Genomic DNA, 25041 nt, shown 5'->3' with positions numbered 1-25041 from the left:
TGTGTGTGTGTGTGTGTGTGTGTGTGTGTGTGTGTGTGTGGAGACATTTGAGGATTGCAGACAGCAGCCCAACTGCACTGCTGTGGTAGAACACACTGTTACTAACCACAGACACAGGAAAGCCTAAAACTCAGCACATCCCAAAAGAACAAGCATGTGACAGAGAGAGAAACACTTACTATGAGAGCAGAATCTCGGCCCATGGAGATCACAGTCCTGTTTACCGTCCTCAGCAGCTTCTCCATTATGATCTGAACGTGCCACTGCGTCGGGCCCTAAAACCACACAGAAATACACCACTAATAAATGATTTATCCACATAAGACAACATTTTCCGAACAAACAGTGACAAACACCGTTTCAGTGGCCTTAATTAGTCTAAAAAAAAAAATCAATCAATCATAAGTTTCTCACCATTTATCTGGAATTGCAGCATAATACATAATTTATATCAAGCCGCATGAATGATAATCTTTAAAGAAAAAGATAATTAAATCTTTTTTTCTTTATTAAATTATGTCTATTTCAGACACTTTCATGCTGAACATGACCTTGTGTTTATAAAATAAACAATAGATTAGCCTTTAAATGTATTTTGTCTATTCAGTGACTTCCTCATTTGACAAGTTCTGTGAATTATCTAAATTTGAAATTTAGAAAATGACAAAAATTTACAAAATTCACACATTTATTAAAATTATTAAATTTTATCATTAAATAATGGTACATGCAAATATATGATTCATTTGATTTATCAGAATAGCATGTCATGATTTTTTTCACTTAAAAAAATCAATTTAAATAAATAAATAAATAAAATTTTCATGGCCGGTATGAAATATCTATGGGCAGTAAATTGTGTTTTCTACAAGGAAAAACATTTGGTGTAGAAACAATTCTCATTTCCAGTAAATTTCACAATTAATTGCAAAGAAACAGCAAGCTGTGTGTATATATGTGTGTGTTTGTTTGTTAGAGGCCATCCTGATACACTCACAGCAGATCGTCAATTATTACAAGCTTATACAAGCTTTTCCAAGGTCCTCCTCAAAGGATGCTGCTGATCTCCAACCACAGATGAGAGAGAGAGAGAGAGAGAGAGAGAGAGAGAGAGCTCTGCGCTAGACTGTGACGTGTTTATTACGTAACACACGCACACACTCAATTATCAAGCATACACACACACCCACTCGCACAAGGGTTCAAAGGATGCTTCACCCACAACACCAGGTAGTGAGGAAATCAGTGACGTACATACATGCGTGTGTAAAGCAGTGTTATTTTAGTATCTTCAAGATACTATTATAGTTTTTATTAATATTTGAATTAGTTCTTATTTTTGGATTTTCTTTTTAATTTAATGGGTTTTAGAGAGTTTGTTTTTTTTTCATTTTGTATGTCAGTTTTGCTATAAAAAAAAAAATTATATATATAGATAGTTGAAATATCTATTCATTACACCAAATACACAAAATAATGTTCTTTTTAGCAGCATCATATGACCCCTTTAAAATAATTTCTCATTTCAGTTTTAGTTATTTTAGTACATTTTGTTTTCATATTTTCAGCTTTTATTCAAATTTGCTAATTTTACTAATTTTGTTGTTTGTCATTTTTATTCGTTTTTTAATGTCTATAGCTTTTTCAGTTTTAGTTATTTTAGTATGTTATTTTTATATTCTCTACTTTCATTTTTTGTTAAAGTTTTAGTAATTTTGTTGTGTTTTTGACATTTTTATTAGTTGTTTTAATGTCTATATTTTTTGCATTAGTTTTTATCAGTTTTAGTTATTTTAGTACATTTTATTGTTATATTTCATGAATTTTTAATTTTAGTTAAAGTTCTAGTATTTTCGTTGTGTTGTCACTTTTATTAGTTTTTTTTTTTAACTAAGTCTATATAGTTTAGATTTTAGTCTATATAGTTTTCTATACAGTTTATATTCATTTTAGTTATTTTAGTACAGCAAGTTAAACTAAATGAAAATTAGTTTAGGTTTAGTTTATGCTTTTATATTTATTTATTTTAGTTTTTTATTTTACATTTAAGTTTATTTGATTTCAAGTAAAAAAAAATATTTTTTTAGTTTTAGTTTAGTACACAGAACTACAGTAAAGGTGAGAGTGTTTAATATGCAGTTTACAGTGCAGTATTTCATCACTCTATTATTCAAAACCACTCAATATACTTAAAAAACGTTATGCAAATGAGACTTTAAAAATGCACTTATTCTAAAAGTAGCGCTAAAGGACATTTCATTTAACAGAGACGTTATGGAAGTTTTCTATTGATCACGACGGCAGTAATTGATCAAATGACGGAGAAGAGAGCAGTGCATCTGGATATCTGCCCGGGTAAATTGCAGTCGAGCGCCATAGAAGCCAATTAACAGTCAGAACACGAGCCAAAAATTAATTAACCATAATTAAATGAACTCACATCTCTGAGTGGGTCACATACAGGTCATGAAAGATGAAGGATGTGACATGAGATAAACACACAGATTTGTCTTTCAGTGAACACTTTACAGTGAATACTCCACTTTAGGAGACTTTGCTTTTCCATTTTGGGGTGGAAAAAAAGGAGACCTGTTGCATCATGATAATTTATATAAAATAAAAGATTTGTAAATGCTGAATTAAAAAGAACAGATTATTTTTATTAAAAATTCTAAATAAATAAAACGTAGGTGACTAAGCAAATGCAAGTAAATGAGCATCAATGATTATAAAGACAATTTGTAATAAAAATAAAAATAATATAAAGTTGAAAATGCTGCATTTAAAAGAACAGAATTATTTTATTAAAAGTTCTAAAATTAAAAAAAGAACAAATAAATGAATAGAAAGACCTTTCTGAAAATGTGAAAATCTAAATCTTTTTAAAACAACAAAATCAAGTTAAAGCAAAACAAAAAAACTAAAGTGGTGACATGACATAAGAAATATTAAAGCTTCTTCGCTGTTTGTAGATGACTAACCAAACGTAAGTAAATGAATATTATTGATTATAATATGATCATCTTTAATAATTTAAAAAAAAAAAAAAAGTTGAAAGCGCTGAAGAAAACAATTTTTTATTCAAAATTCTAAATAAATAGAAAATGAACAAATACATGAGTAGATCATACTGAAAACGTGAAAATCTAAATCTTTTCAAAACCATAAAATCTAGTTTTAAATAAAAAAGTCAAAACAAATAAATGGTATAACATATTACTAACCAAATGTGAGTATAATGAGTGTCTTTGATTATAACAATAATTTGTTATAATAAAAGAATGTAAATAAAAATAGATGTGAACATGCTGAAATTAAAAGAACCAACTATATTTTATTAAAAAGACAAACAAACAAGTGTTTGTACTATGAATTGTCAAGGAACAAAATGGCCAAATATTTTCTGATTAAAAGGCCTCAACAAAATATCTCTATCCTTGCAGACTACAAACAGATCTCATCTCATCACACACACACACACACACCACTTGAAAGTGCAGATTGACATCTGCTCCATAACTACAGGGAAAGAAATCAAATGCCATAAAACAGGAAGTGGGCGTGGTACATAATCTGTCAATCAACATAGGAGGCGGGGTTTGGTGAGTCTGTGTGACAGCTGAATCAATGTAAATCTGTTTTTCTTCAATGAGGAGTCATTACTGGAGCAAACACACACAGAAACTCCCGCTAGCTTTCCTGAAAGCTCATTTATCATGCTGTTCAGGCCAGTTTAAACTCGTACAAATAAATCCACACTATCCTTTTACGGCCGCATGAACAATACGCTTATGCATTAAATAACTGACCTGCCCGTGAGCTTTGAGACGGCACTTTACCAGGCAGAATTAAAATCAGGGTCACAGCAGAATAAATCACAGCGTCTGACATCAGCAGTGAGCCGGGTTTCCTCAAATGAGTCCTGACTTCTGCTTTCCTTCATTTTACTCAAGAGACAAACTTTGCACAAGCTATTCCAGGACAGAAGTCTGAGATTCCCAGGACACGTCAACAAACACACAGCTACAAACAACAGCAATGAATGCGCAGCCATTTATTTCAATAGTTTTCTAGTAATCTAGATGGTAACGTTTACATTTAAAAAGTACCAAGCTGAAACCATGCATTTTTCAGAGAAACAAATAACCGCTGAATTTAAAGTTTTTACATTTATGTTTTCCATACTTTTTATGCGGAGTTATGTTAATAATCAATGCATATTATATGAATTGCTAGAGTATTTGATTCTGATCATGGTCATCTGTGGCCAAATATTTCCCACATTCTCTCTTTTCTTGCATAATAAAACAATTAAAACTGAAACTTCAATTGCTTGCTAATTATAATAATAATAATTATTATTATTATTATTTTTATTAATAATAATAATACTAATATATTTATTTATTTGTTTATATGAGGAAATATGTGGTAATAACCTGCACCATTATTTGCATGAGTTATCACTGTTGAATAGCGATCTATCATTGTGGCATGAAGGATTTTACATTTAATTCTCTAAAAATCACATGGAAATAAAATAAAAATATATAAACAAAAATACATGTATAAATAAAAATAAAACAGATACATAAATAAATGCATAAACACATTCAAATATAAATACATGTATAAATAAAAATAAAAACAAAATGAATTAATTAAATATAAATACAGTAAATATATAAATGAAAAAATAAATAAAACTAAAATAAATCCATAAATTAATTGAATATAAACAAATGCATATAAAAAATTAAATAAAACAAACCAATAAATAGTTAGTACAAAGACATGGTCGCTGTAAAGGAACTAAATGCAAAGATCAATCTGCAGGTTCATTTCAATTCAGGGTTGTCCAGGTCAGCACAATGAGTGGTGTATCTCTATCAGAAGAGCAGAGTTTCCCTTGTTATCTTCATAAAATGTAAAAGGAGAATCGCAGATGCTGTTTTCACACTCCTGTTCAGTCGGACAGAAGGTCAGTGAAAGTTTTTACAGCAGTGCATTTACAAACATTCAGATGAACACTGATGTTACTTTCATCGGCTGAAAACATTCATCTAGCCTCTGTGCATTTAGAGAGGGAAAAACAGGTTACAGGAGACACGGAGAGACTGATCCAAAGCTCAGTGAGCGGCTTTACTCAGACTGAAACATCGACTACAGAGCCACTGGCTCCTGTAATTAAAGGTTCACTTCTTTACATTAAATTAAAGAATCATTTGATAAAGATGGTCATTTAGAAGCACAGTCACCCTTGCTCACATTCAGTTGTGTGTCTGACTGTTGAGGATATACTGCAGTGACTGAAAATGCATATGGAGACGCATCCAATTCTGAAAATATTAGGTATCATAAGGAAGCTGGATTAAGCGCTCTACTGTTTGGAACGGCTTTCACACATGTGCAATGATGCCTTAAAATACCGTCTAGGTAGGAAGCTCAGACCAAGGCTAGAAAGTGAGAGAGACCAAAGAAAAGAGAGAAAAGCACTGGATCTACATCTTCAGCAGACTAAACTGAAATTGTAAAGCCAGGGGAAAAGTTTAATTTATGTTTCATCAGAGTTATTACTTATTACTTAAAATAAAATTAATAATATATAAATAAAAAAAATTAAAAAAAAATAATAATGCATGCATAAATAAATAAATGCTCAAATAAATAAATGTATGCATAAATGCATTAAAATTAATAAATACATGTATAAATACATTAATGTACAAGTGCATTAAAATAATATAAAATAAATAAATCCTTATATAAATGCATGAATAAGTGCAGAAATAAATGCATAAATATATATTAAAATAAATAAATAAAAGACTTTATGCTCTAAGTCAAAAGGCACAGTCATTGTGAACTGGATGACGATGAAACCAATCATCAGTCTGTGTTTACAGAAGTGAAAAGCATTTAATCACAGGCTTTATGGTTGTCCATGATTTCATATCGATGCGTGGCACCAATTTAAACACTGCATTTGACATTTTCTGAAGAAAATGTGAGTGGTGCTTGACCTTTGATCAGATCGGCAACCTCAAGAATGAGAGTTAGTAATAGTCACTCTCGCTCACCTTGGAAAACAACCATTAAAAATGCATATTAGCATGCTGTTGTAACCCTTGATATTTATATCCTGTTTCACTTCTTAGTCTCACTTCTTTAAAACTTAGTACTGCCCCTTTAAGAGGTTGGGTAGTTTATGCGGGGAGAGTGCACAGCAATAGCGCGCAGGGTGAATGTGCATGAAGCACGGACAAAACGCATAGCGTGTGAGTAATTTCGACTATGCTGATTAAAATAAGCATTTATATTGCAAATTGTCTTTGAATAGCTGGTTTATTGTTTATATGTCAGCTGGGAGGTTGAATTTGAAACACTGTGGAAGAGAAGTCGAAGACTTATTGCTTTCCGTGACTTTTCTGAGACATTCTGGTGAGTGTATTCTGCTTGTAACGAAATATTTTGTTGTCATATTGTGTTATTATTTGAGCAAAACCAGTCAGAATGTATTCATGTCAAAGAAAATGTGGTTAAATTGTTCATGTGGGTGTTGAAGATGAGAGCAGCTAAGTATAGCACCACGATACTAGTTTTGCTAGTCAAGGAGAGCACGAGGTGTGCAATGCTCATGCTTATTGTGTTTTTCACGTCGAGTGAAATTGCTAATGTATAAAATGTAACTCTGTTAAATTGATTTATGTAAAAGTGTATTGCTAGCTCTCAAATTGGAAAAAAGTGTTCAAAGCAGGTTTGCTTCATAAACTTTATTTCATAGGAGGAGGAAAAGGAAAATATGAGTTAAAAATACATGTGATCTCTCTTACAAGGAATGGTTTACATGTTCTGATGTTGTTGATGTAATCAATTTAAAATGTACATTTGTGCAGACTGTTTTTTTTTCCCTTGGACTGTTGTTCGGTGGTACATTTGGACCTGAATCATCTGAGTGGATTCCTCCGGAACAAATTCTCTTCATCATCTCATCGCACTCTGTCAACTCATCAGCTCTTCTTTCTTTCGTACTTGATTAACTGAATGGTATTCCCGGTGAAGTGGTAGGACTGAGATATATTTTTTATTTTTTTCCCACACATTACACGGGACTGAGATATTTTTTTGCACACACTACATGGGACTGAGACAGTTCTTTCCAAACTTGGATTTTCAAAAATCTATTTCCTTGGGTTACAATTGCATTGTTGTTATCTGTTATCAAGCTCAATTAATTGTTGGAGATTGAGTGTCATTCAATGTTAATCACTTTGGTTTTAAAGTGCCAGAACAAAGAGCATTTAAATTGATTGCCTCACAAAATACATTTCTGGCTAACTTAAATTCTTGTGTGTGGCATTATTTATTTTACTTTTTCATGTGATTTCAGTTGTTCATTTAAATTGAGAATTTGGTTTAAAAGGAAAAATACCCCAAAGCTCCTTGAACGAACTTAGACAATTGATATTTTCAATTAGATCACAAATCCCTGAAGTAAACCCTGGGATAAAGGGGGTTACACTGTCAAACAGAACTCAGAAATTAACTTCAGAATAACGCTCATTAGACAGAAACGAAAAGTGAAATCCTCTGGAAACACGTCATTTGCGCGAGTCAACGATCATGTGAGGTTTACATTAGCTAAATATGTTTAGAATAAATGGAAGTTGACAAATCTGTGCTGAAGTGCAATGAACCACACACACACACACGCATTGCTCAGAAAACAACAAGTGACACCAGCCACATTTGTTCAGGTTAGACAGGCCCATTTGTGGGTAATTTATTCCAGTGGATCTGTTGGCACTGGAAAGCGCGTGCTGGAGGAATCAGCGGCCGCAAACACACTCTGAGACGAGCCGCCCTTCAGCGAGATACGACAAAAAGATCTACAGCTCAACAACTTCTCAAATCTCATTTTTCCACTACTACTGGTGCCAAAAACACTGGCAGAGTTAGAAAGACCAGCAGCTGCTTTCAAAGCACTGCGACAGAGGTCTGAAGAAATGACAAACCCAGAAAAAAAAAAAATTCAGTCAGCTAAACTATTATTTAACCAGCTTACAAAAATAAGTTATATTATATTATATTAATTCACTGTACATGAGAACTCTTCCAAAAATGAGTAATAATTCACAAAAATAATATTCATTATAATTTAAACAATTAACGCTTGTGGAATATTTACCAAATAATCAGATTATTTGGAAATGAATCACATTTTTTATTGGTCTCATTCATTAAATCCTGATTTCTTTCTGTCGTTCCTTACGAGAGTGAGAGAGACTGAAGCGCATGAGACAGCGCAAGGACGCGTGATGAGTGATTTAATTAAATCAGAACAGGAGACACATCCACAGATAATTACTGCTGAATGACGTGCATCTACTTACAATCTACCCGCAGAGCTGCCATATGTCACTGCTTTAACACACACACACAACATTCTCACACACTGCATCATTCATGCCATTGACAAACATTCATGAGGATTTCTTCAAGAAACGTCCCAATACAGAACCTTCTGCAGACAACTGTATCATATCAAAGGGTGGTTAAGCAATTACATATGCTTCTTATATCAGACATTAATACAATATAACGAAGTGATTCTTAACTAGTAAGTTGCAACCCAAAAATGAGTGCAAGGTCAGTTTCAACGGGCTGCAAGCAGCAGAGAAAAACAGCAACAAAAAAAAATCCACCCATTTTAACTTAAAAAAATAAGTTGAGTTGCTGCCTTACATTTCAGAGTATGCTTTCAGGGTATGCTTTTTACATTTTCAGAGTTGCCATAAGTTGCTAACTGGTCATATTTTTTTAATTCTTAACTAGTCAATCAAAATTTTGTCTAATTTAATTTTCTTATTCATGCTAATACTTTTGCAATGCAATGCAATGAAATTAATACCGGCCAGGTCATTTAAAGTTAACTAAAGTTAAATAAAGTTAACTAAATAATTTTATTTTACTAAAGTTTAAATGGGAAAATGGAGACCAATATGGGTACTGATTAATTTTTATATTCAAAGTAAAATAAAATAAAATAAAATAAATATAAATAACCAATTTCTATTGGGCAGGTCAAGTTAAAAAGGTTCTACCACTGCACTGTAAACATAAGGCCTCATATTTTACCATCAATAACATCAGAAGAGATGCACTTCCACAAAACGCATTAATCGCAGCGTCTCGCGCAGCTCACAGCATGAAGCGACCTTTAGAGAGAATGTGTGTGTGTGTGTGTGTGTGTGTGTGTGTGTCTGTATATACGTACCATGCTGAGTAAACAGGTCGCTGTGGACGATGTCAATCATGCAGTTCAACTTCTGCTTCACCAGACGCCCCAGAGGAACTTTGAGAATAAACTCACTGAACAGCTTACTGCAGAGAGAGAGAGAGAGAGAGAGAGAGAGGGTCAGCACTGCTTTTAACTGCACAACTAGAACTTAGTTAACACTAACAGGTGTGTGTAAGAGTGTTTGCGCATGCCTCTCTTCTCATCTCTACTTGCTGTTGAAGTGACAGCTCATTTCTTAAACATGCTAAGTGCTGAGGGCTACACCTCTCTGTCCTCATCTCAACACACACACACACTCGAGCCCAGGGCACAACAGGAGAGCAGCGGCTCTTTTTGAGGAAAGAACTGGCACTTGAAGAAAGCGGGATGAGAGCGGTCTGGCAGACAATGACAGAATTCAGAGATGGCTTCATTCAGCATTTGTTTGGTCTGTGTGTGTGTGTGTGTGTGTGTGTGGAACCCGGAACCTCTCTGCTGGGCAAACACACTTCTGTCACAATGAACTCTGAGCAAACAGCACAATGATAACTCAGTGTGTGCTAACCAGGCCTCCAGTCATTTTTTTCTGTCCTGAATGATAGTCAAAAGTGCAAAACACATTTCCTGGAGCACCTGAACTGGCTCTTCCATCATTGGTCAGGCAAACAAAAGTCCCGTCCCCAACTATTACTCAGGATGCTTCCCGTTCAGAATCTGTGGTTTTACTTTTTGGGAGAATCAACAGATAAATGACTTCCTTACTTTTGTCTCTGCATATTAAACTGTGAAAAAAATACAAATAAAATAAAAAGAGATTATGTGATGCTTGCCATGTCCAACAGTGCCTTTTACTAGGGATGCACCGATACCGGTACCCTATACTGAGCTCCTGTACTCGTACTCGTTAAAATGCCCCGATACCAAACGCCGATACCACACAGCATGTGATAAGTGCCATATTCAGACAAAGAAACGACAACAGACAGCAGAACGGAGTTATTAAAGATTAAAGATGTCTACGAAGTATATGTATGCAATGATATAGCGAGTAAACTGTGATAATGTGAGAAATGTTGAAGGTGTCTGAATATATTTTGGTTTGACTGTATCTATTTGATAAATGAAGTTAACCAACTAACATTATACATACTCTTTTAGTTTCTGTACCCAATATTTTAAAAATTGACAAATGCAATGAAAATATTGGTATCGGTACTCGGTATCGGCAAGTACCAAAAATAAAAGTATCGGTATCGGGCGAGTACTGGAAAAAGTGGTATCGGTGCATCCCTACCTTTTACCCATTACTGTAATCATAGGAATGTAAACAGGAAGGAAAACAAACGGAAAGAGAGAGGTGAAGGAGGAAAGGAGGTGGAAAGAAAAGGGAGATGTAAAGGAAAAGCAAATGAAAAGAAAAAGTGAAAGAAACAGAAAATGAAAGAGAAAGGGAAAAGACAAGGTGAGAAAAAAGGAAAATGGGAAAAGGGAAAGAGGCCAGGTTTATTCTCTCAACCAGCTGTTAAATACACCATCAGCTACTGACCAACCCATATCAGCTGACCACTAGCTGTTCTTGGCTGTAACTAGTTTATATGCATGCACACAAGCATTCAACAGCTCTCAGTGTGAAACATCACTTATACAGCAACATCTGCAGCCAAACAACAAGAACACAAATTATTCAGGGAATCTAACAAGAATCCCGCTGCTACAAAATGTCACGTCTAGAAAAATTGGTTTGGTGAGGAAAGGCCGTCGTCAGCTAAACTTCTGAGAAGCAGCAGGATTCATGCCATCATCTCTCACCGTGTGTGTGTGTGTGTGTGTGTGCAGCAAATGTAGCCATCACAAGAACCGCCTAACTCCATTATAATGCCACTCAGGGAGGAACGCATTATCCAGACCAACAGACAGGATGGGCGAGTGACCGCCACATCTCCATGGCAACGGGATCACTTTGCGCTGATTGTGTGTTGAATCTAAAGCGTGCGAGAAAGACTCGAGCGGCAAAACGACACGGTAACTGTAATGACACATGAACAAAAGTCCATCAGGCAGAAAGATGTTAATGATGATCGGATTCAGTGTTTGAAACGTGTGTGAGGAGCATCAGACTGAAGAACTCCACTACTCAGACCTGATTTCATTAGCAGCCTCTCAGAGTCACTTAGATGGAGACAGACACAAGAGGAGAGACACGGGAGGAGATGAAAGGCATTAGGGAAGAGAGACGAGAGAGAGAGACTTGGGGAAAGAGAGACAGGGTGAGGATAACAATATTGGTTTTTGTTTGTGAGAGACACAGCATGTGGAAAACAGAAAACAGACAGGATGAGGATAGAGAGAGAGACAAAGAGAGTGAGACGGGACAGGCAGGGAGACATGAGGAGAGAGAGACAGGATGAGTGGCAATATTGAGCAGAGCGATATTGTATAAGTAAAAAACAAAAAGTAAAATAAGGGTAATTCTAAGCCGATACAGTTACTAGCCAGATGACATTAAACCTTTCAACAAAAAAATAAAATAAAATTTAAAAAATATATATATATATATATGATGTTTATAAAAAAAATTAAAATTTAAAAAATTAAAAATAAATAAAATACAATATAAAGTAAAAACTAAATACAATTAATAGCCGGGAGACACCCAAATTTCAACTTAAAAGGTTGAGGCAAGATGGACAACAATATCATTTGATTGTTTGTGTTTATTAATTTATTTTAATTTATTTATTTCAGAAGTGGAATTGCGTGTTTAAAACTCATAGACATTCACTCATATGATTATAAAAATAAAAATAAAATACAATTCAAATAAAATAATGGAATGAAACAAAAATTAAAATAATAAAATAAACAAAATAAAATAATTTGTTGCTCTTTCTTCAAATACACAATACTGCAAAACACTCACTTTTCCTTAAACTCATTATTTACTTTTGCCTGTGTGCAAACATGCAGTATTAAAACATTCTACTAACAACAACAGTTAATAAAAGTCTTCATTCAAAAAAGATAGAAACATGAACGATGTCTGATAAACTCACCTGAGCTCCTTTGGATCAAAGACCAGTTTCAGATCATTGACGATAGTCGGGACGTATTTCAGTGCAGCACCCTAGAATTCACAAACAATATATAATAGCATGATCAATGCTCTAAAAATCCTTTAAAACATGTTACATAAATGGAAAAAGAGGGGGGAAATCAGAGTCAGCTAGCATAAAAAAGCATTTTAGAGGATTGTGTTAATTTCTCCTGAATTGTGCTGTCCAAACTCTGTAAGGATGAACAATGAGGAATCGGAGTGACTTCACATTAAGAAACGACATGAAGGTGTCAAGAGCCTCATCTGATGATCATAGAGACACTGGCTGCTGAAATTTCTCATCTGTCCCTCTGCGCTCAGAGTTAATCCAGCTGTGCTGAACGGCCTGAGGAGCGAAAGATGAACCTCAAGATGGTCATAAAACACAAATACTAAAATACTCTCCAACACCCCGATCAATAAAGTGAGCACAGATGATCAATGAGCCATGAACACGCATGTTTCCTCCTCTAACTGACAAACGCTCATCTAGAAATCTGAGCTCTAACTTACTCTCAACCAACAAATGGTCCAAACAAGCAACTAACACTTATCATAATGCAATGCAATGATATAAATAAATAAATAAAACACAACAAACAATAGAAATTGTTCATTGCCTGAAATATACAGTGGGTACGGAAAGTATTCAGACCCCCTTAAATTTTTCACTCTTTGTTATATTGCAGCCATTTGCTAAAATCATTTAAGTTAATTTTTTTTCCTCATTCATGTGAGCATGTGATATTTCAGTTTTTTTTTTTTAATAAATCTGCAAAAATGTCAACAATTCTGTGTCTGTCAGTCAATATGGGGTGCTGTGTGTACATTAATGAGGAAAAAAAATTAACTTAAATGATTTTAGCAAATGGCTGCAATATAACAAAGAGTGAAAAATTTAAGGGGGTCTGAATACTTTCCGTACCCACTGTAAATAAATAAATGTCCAACTAAAGTTCATCTGAAAGTAAAATACATAGTCTGTAAAAATAATAATAATAAAGTTTCAGTATGTAAAATAAAATGTAAAAAAATTGAATAAATGAAAAAAAAAACATCTAAAGTTTAAGAATGTTAAATACAATGTCTAAATAATAAATATATTAATTAATTAATAAAATATAAATACAAACAAACAAGTTTCAGAATGTGAAATACAGCCGGTTTAAAAAAAAAAAAAGTTTGAGTGGAAAAAAAAATGTCTGTAAAAATAAATAAATAAAAAAAAAATAATAATAAAAGTTTCAGAATGTTAAATAAATAAATACATTTCCTCTATAAAACTAGTCAAATGTCCAGAATCTGTGAGAGTGACAGGTCAGTGTTGACACCTGTCAATCTAAAACACATCGATCACTACACAAGCAGATCTCAGCAGAATGGGAATGTCTACTGATCGGTTTCTCCAGTTGGTATAAATCTGTTTGGCTCTTCCAGTACTTACAAGGATATTGATCTTGGTGACCTCACCTGATTTTCCAAGAACAATATTCAATCAAATTTTAGGGTTGGGGCTTCAACAACCTTCTGGTTTGTATGAGTAGTTTCTATTGTCTTTGATAGAGTTTGACAGGAATCTTGTTCCAGGATCAACAACAGGAAAACGTTGGGAAGCTTTAAAACCTTGTTTAAGTAAAGACTCAACTCACAGCTTCTTTGTAAAACAGGTTTACTGCTATTCAGCTGATAAATGTCTGATTTTATTCTAGTCACACCTGAAGATGTGCGAGTCCTGAGAGTTTACAGATCTGGATTTATAGCAGCTCCTTCCTGTTTGATCCTCATCATGGTGTCGAATTCTGACGTACTTTGAAATCATTTAAAAGAAAAAAGAAAGCGTCTGAAAGCGGTGTGAACCAAGAGTCAACACAGGCAGTGACGGATGGGTTATGAAGTTTCCCATTTGATAAATATTCTCTTCCCAGCAGCCCACATAGCGTCTGATTTAACCTGAGAGTTCGCTGGGAAATGAGGTGTTGGAGTTCAAGTGTTTACTAAAAAAGTGAATATCTGAGGCCGTAACTTGCTTTTGATTTGATGTGTTTTGAAATTGTAACACACCAGTCAGGCCGAGAGTTTTACAGCAGTGACTTCACAGAAAGTTTGCCACTTTGCTGGAATACATCACACCGACTGGCCACATTTTAGGATGCTGGAGAGTTTGACTCACAATTACACATTTTCAAAGGACCGCACAAGCAACGCAAGGAAACAAAACAAAGTTATGGCTAAGAACTGATAAGATGGATTCAGTGTCACATGATCCTTCAGAAGAAACATTTCTGATTATTATCAATGTTGAAAACAGTTGTGCTGCTTCATATTTTTGCAGAAACCATGATACATTTATATTAGAATTGATGAACAGAACAGCATTTATTTGAAATATAATCTTTTGTAACATTATAAAAGTTATGTCACTTTTGACCAATTTTAAGCGTCCCTGATGAATAAAAGCATTAATTTCTTCAATCAATCAATCAATCAATCTCACTGATCCAAAATTTTTAAATGGTAGTGTATTTTTAAAAAGTGTCCTTGATGTGAGAAACAAACCAAAATTGTTTTTTTTTTAATCCACAACTGCTCTCAAATCTCATTCATGTTATTACATATTCAAATATACTGCATAAAGACATATGTCAGATAAATGAGTAATATTGAAGACCTAGTCACTAAATTTGCCCAAATTAGCAAGGTTAGAAGCATTAAATCTATGAAAGATCCTGAATTTTAAGACACAAGAGCAAGTCGACAGACTATAGATTAACATTAAACAAATTATTAATGACAGCAACTGTATGTTCCATTAGTTTGTGTTCTGACTCTTTATTAATTTCAATTTAATCACTTAATCACTTAATTATTTAATCAGTTTTAACTATTCTTAGAGACATAGAAAGGTCACACATTTTATGTCCCTAAATGGCACATAAAAACTAAAACTATAGTATGATTTATCTTAAGTAGAGTTTCTCTTGCTGTCTAAGTGGCCAGTTTTGAGCTTTGCAAAACTATGTCATGTTTGACATAAATTATGCCAAATTTCATTGCTTGTCATATCTCATAACTGATTAAGAAGCAACAATTATGAACATATGGGTGTGCAAATGCATTCTGAGAGGGGATTTCATAGCAATCAAATCAGATTTTTCCTCTCATAAAGCTTCATATGACTTGAATATATCATACGGATGTCCTTTGTCGACCTTTGTTGTATGTAAAAGAGCAGCATGAACATTTTGAGAAACATCTCCTTTTGTGTTGCATGTGTGAAATTAAGTCACACCAGGAGCAGATGAGTAAAAGTTTAAGTTTTTCTAAACTTAATGCCCTATTAACGCAGCGCTTAAACATCCAGCTCATCAGAAACCGGTTCCTAGAGCGTTCTCACCTTCACCCCGCCGGTCCCTTCAGCACTGCTGTTCATCATGCCATTAAACGAGACAAAGAGATTCCTCAGGGACTCCATGAAATCACTCTCGCCTTTGTTCTCGTAGAGCCTGAAGGAAAACACACAAACAGCAGATGATCAGGGGCTCGAGCGGCGAGAATCATTTAATCTAAATCATCAGAGAGGCAGCAGATCCATGACATCAAACTAGCCGGAGCCATATAAATCCACATCAAAAACAATATCTCAAACTCCACATACACACACTCCCACCTGTTCACTGGCACCTCTAAACTAGCTCCTGATTACAGGCTGATCAGATTGATGAATTGCTTCGCAATCTAGTTTGAAGGGCAGAGAGCTGACGGGCCGTCTCGGCGTCGCTCCAGAGCGCCACACAAACACCAGGAAAACATCTCCTTTTGTGTTGCATGTGTGAAATTAAGTCACACCAGGAGCAGATGAGTAAAAGTTTAAGTTTTTCTAAACTTAATGCCCTATTAACGCAGCGCTTAAACATCCAGCTCATCAGAAACCGGTTCCTAGAGCGTTCTCACCTTCACCCCGCCGGTCCCTTCAGCACTGCTGTTCATCATGCCATTAAACGAGACAAAGAGATTCCTCAGGGACTCCATGAAATCACTCTCGCCTTTGTTCTCGTAGAGCCTGAAGGAAAACACACAAACAGCAGATGATCAGGGGCTCGAGCGGCGAGAATCATTTAATCTAAATCATCAGAGAGGCAGCAGATCCATGACATCAAACTAGCCGGAGCCATATAAATCCACATCAAAAACAATATCTCAAACTCCACATACACACACTCCCACCTGTTCACTGGCACCTCTAAACTAGCTCCTGATTACAGTCTGATCAGATTGATGAATTGCTTCGTAATCTAGTTTGAAGGGCAGAGAGCTGACGGGCCGTCTCGGCGTCGCTCCAGAGCGCCACACAAACACCGGGAGGATTCCTGCGCTCACGCTTTCATTAAACGCTCACCGGCGGCCTTTGCTGATGAGATTAGCGCCAGCTGATTTTCTGTGCTCTGCTTACGGTGAGGGTCAGACATTCTCAACCTCATCCTGAGTGTCAACATTAGACCGGCCCTCCAACAACACACAAACACACGCTTAGCTAATAGCCCGTCAAATATACCGAAATATTCTTCACGCTCCAGCTGACCAGTGCTTTATACCCATTAATTACTACAGCAAAGGGGAGATATGGTAGAATTGCATTATTTTTAATCAGTTTAAAAACAGTTGGGGTTAAATATGCCAAGGTCATATGTAACCCCAAAATCAAACGAAAAATAAGAAATTATATTTTGCAAAAATCAGTCAATCAACCAATCAATCAATCAAAATAAATTAATAAATAAATTATAAGAAATGTTGAGGTCTTATTTAACCACAAAATCAAATAGAAAAATAAGAAATAATATTTTGCAAAAATAATTAAATAAAAATAAACAAACAAACAAACGGTCAAGAAATATTTAATAAATAAGAAAAAATTTATTTTGCACAAGTTACTCATGGTCATATTTCACCACAAAATAAAAAATAATTCATCATGGTAGTATGACATACATACATACACACACGCATACACATACACATACACATATATGAATGATTCTTTTTAATTTTTTTGGATGCTGGTTTAAAAGTCATCAGAATCATTTGAGTGAGAATAATGCAATAGAAAGATCCTGAGCAGGGCTGCAGTAAACTTTGAAATTGATGAACATTTGATGAAACCGTGTATAGACAGTTTTCCTGTCTGACACTGATAGCTATTCAAACTTACGATAATTGTTATTTTTGGCCATATTTCTCATCATTTCCATTGCAGTCTGCAGCCCTGTCTAGCTGATCTCTGACTCTGAGACGTGTGCGGTCAGGTCGGGCATGAGTTGGTGAACACCGGCAGCAGGTCGAGACTGTGAGCGAGCAGCGAAGTCAATCAGATCAGACTCTGCTCATTAGTGTCTCTCACAGCGCTCTGCGGTGTCAGGCGCTCTGAGCGTTCAAGTAGTTAAAGGACTGAGATCGTCTGCTCAGACGGGCCTGAGAGACAACATCATATACTTCACCTGCAGACAACAAGCTAATCACCAGTGCTGAACTTAATTTAGGCTGAGTCATTACTCAACATGTCCTCCGTCTCCCTAAATCAGCACCGCTGCCCATTCCACTTCCTGTCCGCCTCAAACACATCCTCCATCCGTTAGGAAACAAGGGTACTTCGGTTTGATGAAGGTGTGGCATTTCAGATCTGCCCATTAAATCAACCCGTCACATCTCTTAGCCGTAACTGCAGCTTATTGGCTGGGAAACACATTACGAATTTTTTTTTTTTTTTTTTTGCTAGCACCAATATAAAATCACAACATTTTCATTTTTATATTTCTTAATGGCCATCAATGGATAATGGTGCTTCTAGCCCCCAAAGTTCCTATTGCCAAAGCAAGTCAACCTAACATAACCTTCCCTGGTTCAGACTACAAGCACAACTCCACGGATTTAGGCATGATGTGCTTAAAGCTCAGATGTGAGATGAATACAACAAAACATGAGAGATCTGAATGTGAAGGAAGAACATACTGGTTGAAGAGAACGCGGGATCTCACGATGAACTTGAAGATGTACTCCAAAGCCTTCAGAGCTTTCAGCAGCTGCTCCGTCAGCTTCTCCGCATTATCCACGTAGTTCTTCAGGACTTTTGTCAGCTTTCTGAAAACATATCCACACACAAGCTGTTACAAATCAAAACAAGGCACATACTAACACAGACACGCAGAATTTGCTACTCACGTGTAGGCGAGGGTGGCGCTGAAGTGCTTGCGGATGTAAGTCTCCAGAACAGGATTGAAATGATGGAACTTCCTGTCTGCGATCAGTCCGATTATGAAGACCTTTCAGAACCAGATCACAAAAACAAACCTGTGTGTGTGTGTGTGTGTGTGTGTGTGTGTGTGTGTGTTTTTAATAAATGGATTATAAATAGATTATGGTCCCTTCAAGTGGTAAGAATATTAAACTAATCATTCTCATTTAAAATGAGACTGAAAATAATAAGATGACAAAGACACAAGATAACGAATATAAAATAAATAAACACATAAAGACAAACAATTAAATGAAAAAAATTAAAAGCTTTAATAAATAAAATAAATAAATAAAAAAGTGAACAATTAAATAAAAGAAAATAATTAAAATGAAGCAAAAAAAATAAAAACAAAATACAAATAAAAATAAATAAATTATACAAATGAAAAACAAATAAACAAACAAATAAATACACACTTAACTAAATAAAACCAATGAACAAAAACAAACAAATAAACATTTGTAACAAAGAAATAGATGTTAATTTTGTTTATATATACACTAAAAAACATCACTAATACATGTGTAACCACGAAATGACAAATATTATCAATTTTCCCTGAGAAGAACATACTGTATATAACTAAGAGCAAAGTGTATTATATTGCATTATGAAAACAAATGCATGATTCATGTTTCTGGAAAGTGTTGCCAAGGATCTTTTTAAAGCACATTGCACTATAAACCCACTCACACACACACACTTTGAGGTTTATAAATAAGATTGTTCACACATTAGCTCCATTTCTGCACTTACAAATTCAGAGTGAAAACTCATTTAAAAGCTGTAATGCTCCACCTGAGGACGAGCGCGGGTGTTTGTGTTTGGCACATCTGCTGCATGGCCTTTGGTTACAGTCACTGCGAGGAGAGGAAGAATGTGCCCTTGAGGGGAAATAAATAAACGCTCACACTAACGGCATTCAAGCTGCCCCGTATATTCAGGACAGAACAGGTCGCAACAGATACGAAAGTCTAAGTCTATAACAGTCATCAATCTATCTTCAGTCTGAGTGTTAAAGGTGCCTCGCTCACATCAGGTGTACACACATAACTCAGAAAGCAATCAAAAAATTAAAAAAGTGCAAAAGATGGAGGAAGAGAGAACATTATTCTAATGAAAGGACAGAGATGATTCATGGTGGAGATGATTCTTCCTGAGAAGAGCAAGTTTGCTTCGGTCGTGCAAAGTTAATATTTATTAGGATATTTGTTCACTGAGCTGCAGGCAATGGAAATGTGAACTAATGCCAATTTAGAATTTAGCGATTCAGGTTCTGAACTTAAGGTTGATGATTCTTCTTGATTCCGTCGAGAGTGTGAGTCTTGTTTTGAGTCTTGATTCATTTGAATCATAAGAATAATTTGTTTGTGAGTCACACTGTACAATGTGAACTATGTCATGTTCATTCTGGCATGAACGTTGAGGACATTGGAATATAAAGATGTTGTCGATTATTTCTATATTACCGTATTGGCCCGAATATAAGACGACCGCGTTTTTTCAGATGTATTTCCAAGAAAAAAATATCGTCTTATATTCGGGACAATATGGTATTTCATGGCTTTCCTTCTTACATTCAATTCAGACAAATCAGCTAAAATAAAAGTAAATGATTCAGTGGTGAAAAGAAAGACAAGTCGTATAATTTGTATTGCATAACAAATGCTATCACTAATTATAACAAAAATGTTTCATAAATAAATAAATATTTACAAATTAAAAATATTTATTTATCTTAATTATAAAAATAAAACCGTATACAGTACAAAAAAGTAATTAAAAAACAACATACAGACTTTCTACATCAACATATTTTAATTATATATGTATTTTATAAGCCTTATTTATTTTATATCTTATTTTAAGTATTATTTCTATAGTATTATTAAATAATTTTGCCCCAAAGTCATGTCAAGTTCCTCCTCAGATGTTCTGATAGAAGGTTTCATCCTCCAAATGCCAGATAACAAATAAACCGGGAGTAAAAGCTTCTTTTAAAATTTGCGGTGCCCTTGAATCTTTCCGCAGATGTTTTCTCCAGTGTGTTTATAGTGAAGTGAGTGATCTGGGCGGATTCCTGAAGAAACCCCTATCACAAGCCATTCTGCAGCATTATTACGACATTCACAGCTTTTATGCAGCACGTCTGTGCCGTCCGCAGAAATCCAATTCCAAACTTGGCAGTGGTAGGAAGGTGTTTTAGTACACAGAGTGAGGAAAGTACATAATCATGTTGATTGGGACGCCTGCAGGAAACATTAAGGGAAGTCTGTATGTCTGTCGCTCTGGGTGGTGAGCGCAGAATTATTCACAGTGCGGTCTGGCCAAAAGACGCACTGCCATGTGATCGTCTGTGTGTGTGTGTGCGCGTGAGAGAAACACACATACTGTAATTGTAGGTAGTCCTGTGAGTGTGTATTCTGCACATTAACAGTTGTTTGAATTAACAGCTTCCTTCAGGCCACCCAAGTCAACTTTCATGTTTAAACACACCTCAGATTTCAATAGTTTTTGTGTAGTTGAGGAAATTTTGCAATATATCTGTGGTTGTGCCTTGTCCCAAATTAAAACTACTTCTTACACATACTGTAAAAAGATGACGGTTCCGATTCCACATACTGATTACAGTATTTATTACAACAAATTAAATCTAATAATTTGAACAATCAGTGACGGGGTTGATTTAAATCTCATAAATTTTGTATCAGGGCTCCTCCATTGAATTATTGTAAATAATTTGGAAATATTTTAAAATGGAACTTTTATTTTATGTTTCATATAAAATTGGATTGGATGGATGGATGGATGGATGGATCAGTAATCCATTACGGATGGATCAGTAATCCATTACAGATTACAGTAAAGAGGTTATATTATTGTATTATTATAAATGATATTATATTATTTATTATTAATTATTATATAATATGTTATTTTAATAATTAAATAATTAAAGATAATTAATTAATTAATGTACAATAGTATATTTATAAAAGTTAAAAGTAAACTAATGTTAACCAACCCAACTGTATTGTACTAAGTTTTACCAAGTCAACTTGAAACGTTTGCAAGACTTTTGCTACATACATCAAGAAGTAAAGCGGTGAAGGTCTTCAGCAGCTATCTGAAACACCTGCCATATGGTTCTGCTTGGCTGTTTTATATTTATGTGGCAGAGACATGACAGAAAGGCTGCAGAATCTGTTAGAGAGGTGAAGGGGACATTTACAGCACACGTTTCTGCCTCCATCTTTCTCTCTCGGCGCTGACAGCTCGAGTGTGTTTGCCATCAAACACGGCCAGAGAAATCACTGCATGAGACACACCACCTTCAGGAGTTAACTGGCATTCAAACACATGATCCATGAGGGAAAAGTAACTAAATCAACAGAGCTCAGCCTTATCTCAGAGGGGCTTTTAAATCGTATGCTGAATTATATTAGCCATGTGAATATAAAGCTCTACAACAGACAGAAATCACTAGACATTCAATGACTGCGGTTCCAATTCCACTTACTGATTACAGTATTTACTAGAACAAAAATCACTCGATTCTGAATGTGTACTTTTAATTACATGAACAACCAGTAACTTGGTTATATATACAAACAGTTCATTGGTTACTCCAATGAATTTTATTTTCAATAATCTGACTTCCAGGCCTGGAAAACAACTGAAACATTTCCTGAACATTTCGATTTCAAACCTTAGCAAGCTTATTTTGAGTTAGATATGATGAAAGTAATGACTTGAGTTTAGTGAGTGAGATCATTTAAAGTGATAACCGAGACTGATTCTCGACACTTTCTGACCAATTAATGAAAAAAAAGTCTGTACGAGTTATTTGTTCAAATCACACAACAACTTTCATTTCATTTCATTTCATTTCATTTCATTTTATTTTATTTTATTTTATTTTAAGCCTGGAGAACACAATTTAAACATTTTCTGAATGCTTATTTTGAGTTAGATATAATAAAAGCTTATTTTGAAAATTTCTATAATTTCACAGGCCTAACCATACACCGTACTGGAGCACTTACAGAAATGCAATTTCTAAAAATATATCAGCATGTTTTGCTGTTGCCTTCCAAAAAACCTAATAAGCAAAAAGCTTTTGAAGTGCATCAGAGAGTTCATTCACAATTTCGTATCATAAATCAAAGCGCAAGTCTCCACACCAACTTCAAACGTTTACATTAGCAGCATGAATGTCTGCATGAATCCAAACGGAGGTCTGAATGAAAGCTGCAAGTTTGTGTTTCTGTCCGTCAGAAGATTCACACATACCTTGACCACCTCGCCTCCCTCCACTTTCATCAGATGACAGAGATTCTGCTGGAGCAAACTGGTGTTGGATCTCCACTTCAGCAGCCCCAGGAGATCAACTACAGGAGAGCAGAGAAAAAACGCATTTGCACATTCACCTCTCCATCCTGGACATGAAACATTCATTATATAGAGACATATGAATAACATGAGCTCTCGTCTGACCGGGCAAGCCTTAAGCCATGAGAGGAATGGATTTCACTGCAGTTATGATATAATAGAAGAAAAAGAAAATCTGGACAAATATGAAGCTATTAAGCGGTGTATTAATCAGTGTTCATGGATTAACCAAACAGATTCACCCACAATGATTCATGAGGTCACAAACGCTCTTTAAGTGATTCTTAATTTCTCTCCTCCTTCATTGGATGAATCAGACTGTTAAAGTGGGGAACTCTGGGAAACACTCTTGGGGACTGGAGGATACGGAGAGTTTTACAGTTCAGCCGGTTCCCTTGAGGACTCTCATCACCGCCTGAGCGGCTCCCATAGTGATAGTCATGGCAACAGGAGCGACTGACTCTTTAACCTGAAACGAGGCATTCCAGCAATCACTTGAAAACAAACCAAAGTGAAATGACGTAACCTGGTGAGAGAAGATTCTTCCAGGGCTGTGTTTTGAAGAGCCGTCATAGACAGAGATTGACACAAACCTTGGTCTAAGTAGACATCATATTTCAAATAAAAACAAAATTAGAAGTTTTGTTTATATTGTGGTTATAAATAAATGTAAAATAATTAGTATTTTCAATCAATTTAATAATAGTAAATTTTATAAATTTAATTATACATTGTATTATAATTATAATGCAAACAAATATATAAATCAAATTTCTACATTTTTTGTAAAATTTATTAATGTTATGAAATATATTAGTCTCATTGTCACTTAATATTTATTAAGAATGTGTATTTTTCTTTATATAATAATACTAGTAATAATAATAAAATTTAGAAATGTATAATTTAGATGTATTACGATACATACATATATATGTGAGTGTGTGATTTGAACATATAATTATACATTGTATCATAATTATAATGTTACATATAAATATATAAATAATATATAATAATAATAATATGAACAATAATAATAGCTTTTTATAAGTTTATAATTTAGATGTATTATGTATATACACACAATATTTATATTTAACATTATTTGTAGATTGTGTTTTAAATAATTGTAGATTTGAACAATCAATAGAATTTCATAACCTTTATGCAAATCTACTAACATATTTTTAATTATTTAAACGAATCAAAAAGAAACCATGCACTGAACTAACTTAATGTTATTTGGCCAAGACAAAATGTCCAGTCAACTGGTCGTACTCGCAAAATAAACCCCAACACGTGATCAGGACCCTGACACTTACTGTTGCCTGATCAATTATGTGGTTAAACATTAATGAAACAAAAATAAAATGCCACGACTGACCAATCAGAATCAAGTATTCCAGGGAGCTGCATAATACATAACTAAGGCAGAGGATGTGATCAGAAGAAGAGCGGAGGCTGTGATTTCACTTCATCGTATCACATCAGCAGGAAGTGTGGCTGTGTGGGAGAGACGATTCAGAGTTAAAGATCCTGACACTTACAAGCTCAGCCTGTGTGTTTAATAAAAACCACGTCAGAGAGACAGAAAGAGCTGTCAGGCAACGAGTGAGGAGAGCGGAGCTGTCATTCTTTATTAAAAACGGCTCATGCCTCGGTCCTATTGGTCGAGAGGCGCTTGATCATCCGGGAAATGTGCTTCACAAACCAGGATGCAAAAATAAAATATCTAAACAAAACCTGAGTCATAAACAGCTCTCCTGCATGTCGCATCGATTTCTACCTGCTTTTCTGACACAGAAACCAGAAATAGTTGGTGTAGAGGGGCCATGTTTGGATCTTCCAACCGGACAATAATCCAAACACAAACCTCAAAAACAACGCAAAAATGGGTCACCGAGCACAAAACCAAACTTCTGCTATGACCATTCCAGTTCCCTGACCTGAACCCTATAGAAAATGAGTGTGGTGAACTGA

At 35.0% G+C, this 25041-nt stretch overlaps 1 protein-coding gene across 1 annotated transcript in view; it reads right to left on the bottom strand.

Moving 5' to 3' along the window:
* LOC107740868 (dedicator of cytokinesis protein 1-like) overlaps window positions 1-25041 on the bottom strand; it is a 268121-nt gene that overhangs the window by 173622 nt on the left and 69458 nt on the right. Inside the window, exons 19-27 of the mRNA XM_016553391.1 lie at window positions 22868-23057; window positions 21940-22048; window positions 18591-18691; window positions 18381-18509; window positions 16326-16434; window positions 12334-12404; window positions 9206-9384; window positions 7808-7998; window positions 180-275 (exon numbers count right to left, since the gene is read on the bottom strand). Coding sequence (XP_016408877.1) covers window positions 180-275; window positions 7808-7998; window positions 9206-9384; window positions 12334-12404; window positions 16326-16434; window positions 18381-18509; window positions 18591-18691; window positions 21940-22048; window positions 22868-23057 — 1175 coding nt within the window. The remainder of the gene's footprint in view (window positions 1-179; window positions 276-7807; window positions 7999-9205; window positions 9385-12333; window positions 12405-16325; window positions 16435-18380; window positions 18510-18590; window positions 18692-21939; window positions 22049-22867; window positions 23058-25041) is intronic.

This window comes from Sinocyclocheilus rhinocerous, unplaced genomic scaffold (genome assembly GCF_001515625.1).
Source record: "Sinocyclocheilus rhinocerous isolate Xijiao unplaced genomic scaffold, SAMN03320098_v1.1 scaffold1908, whole genome shotgun sequence".
NCBI classification, from domain to species: domain Eukaryota; kingdom Metazoa; phylum Chordata; class Actinopteri; order Cypriniformes; family Cyprinidae; genus Sinocyclocheilus; species Sinocyclocheilus rhinocerous.
The sequence above is the reverse complement of the archived record's forward strand: the minus strand, read 5'-3'. Positions and strand labels throughout refer to the sequence as shown.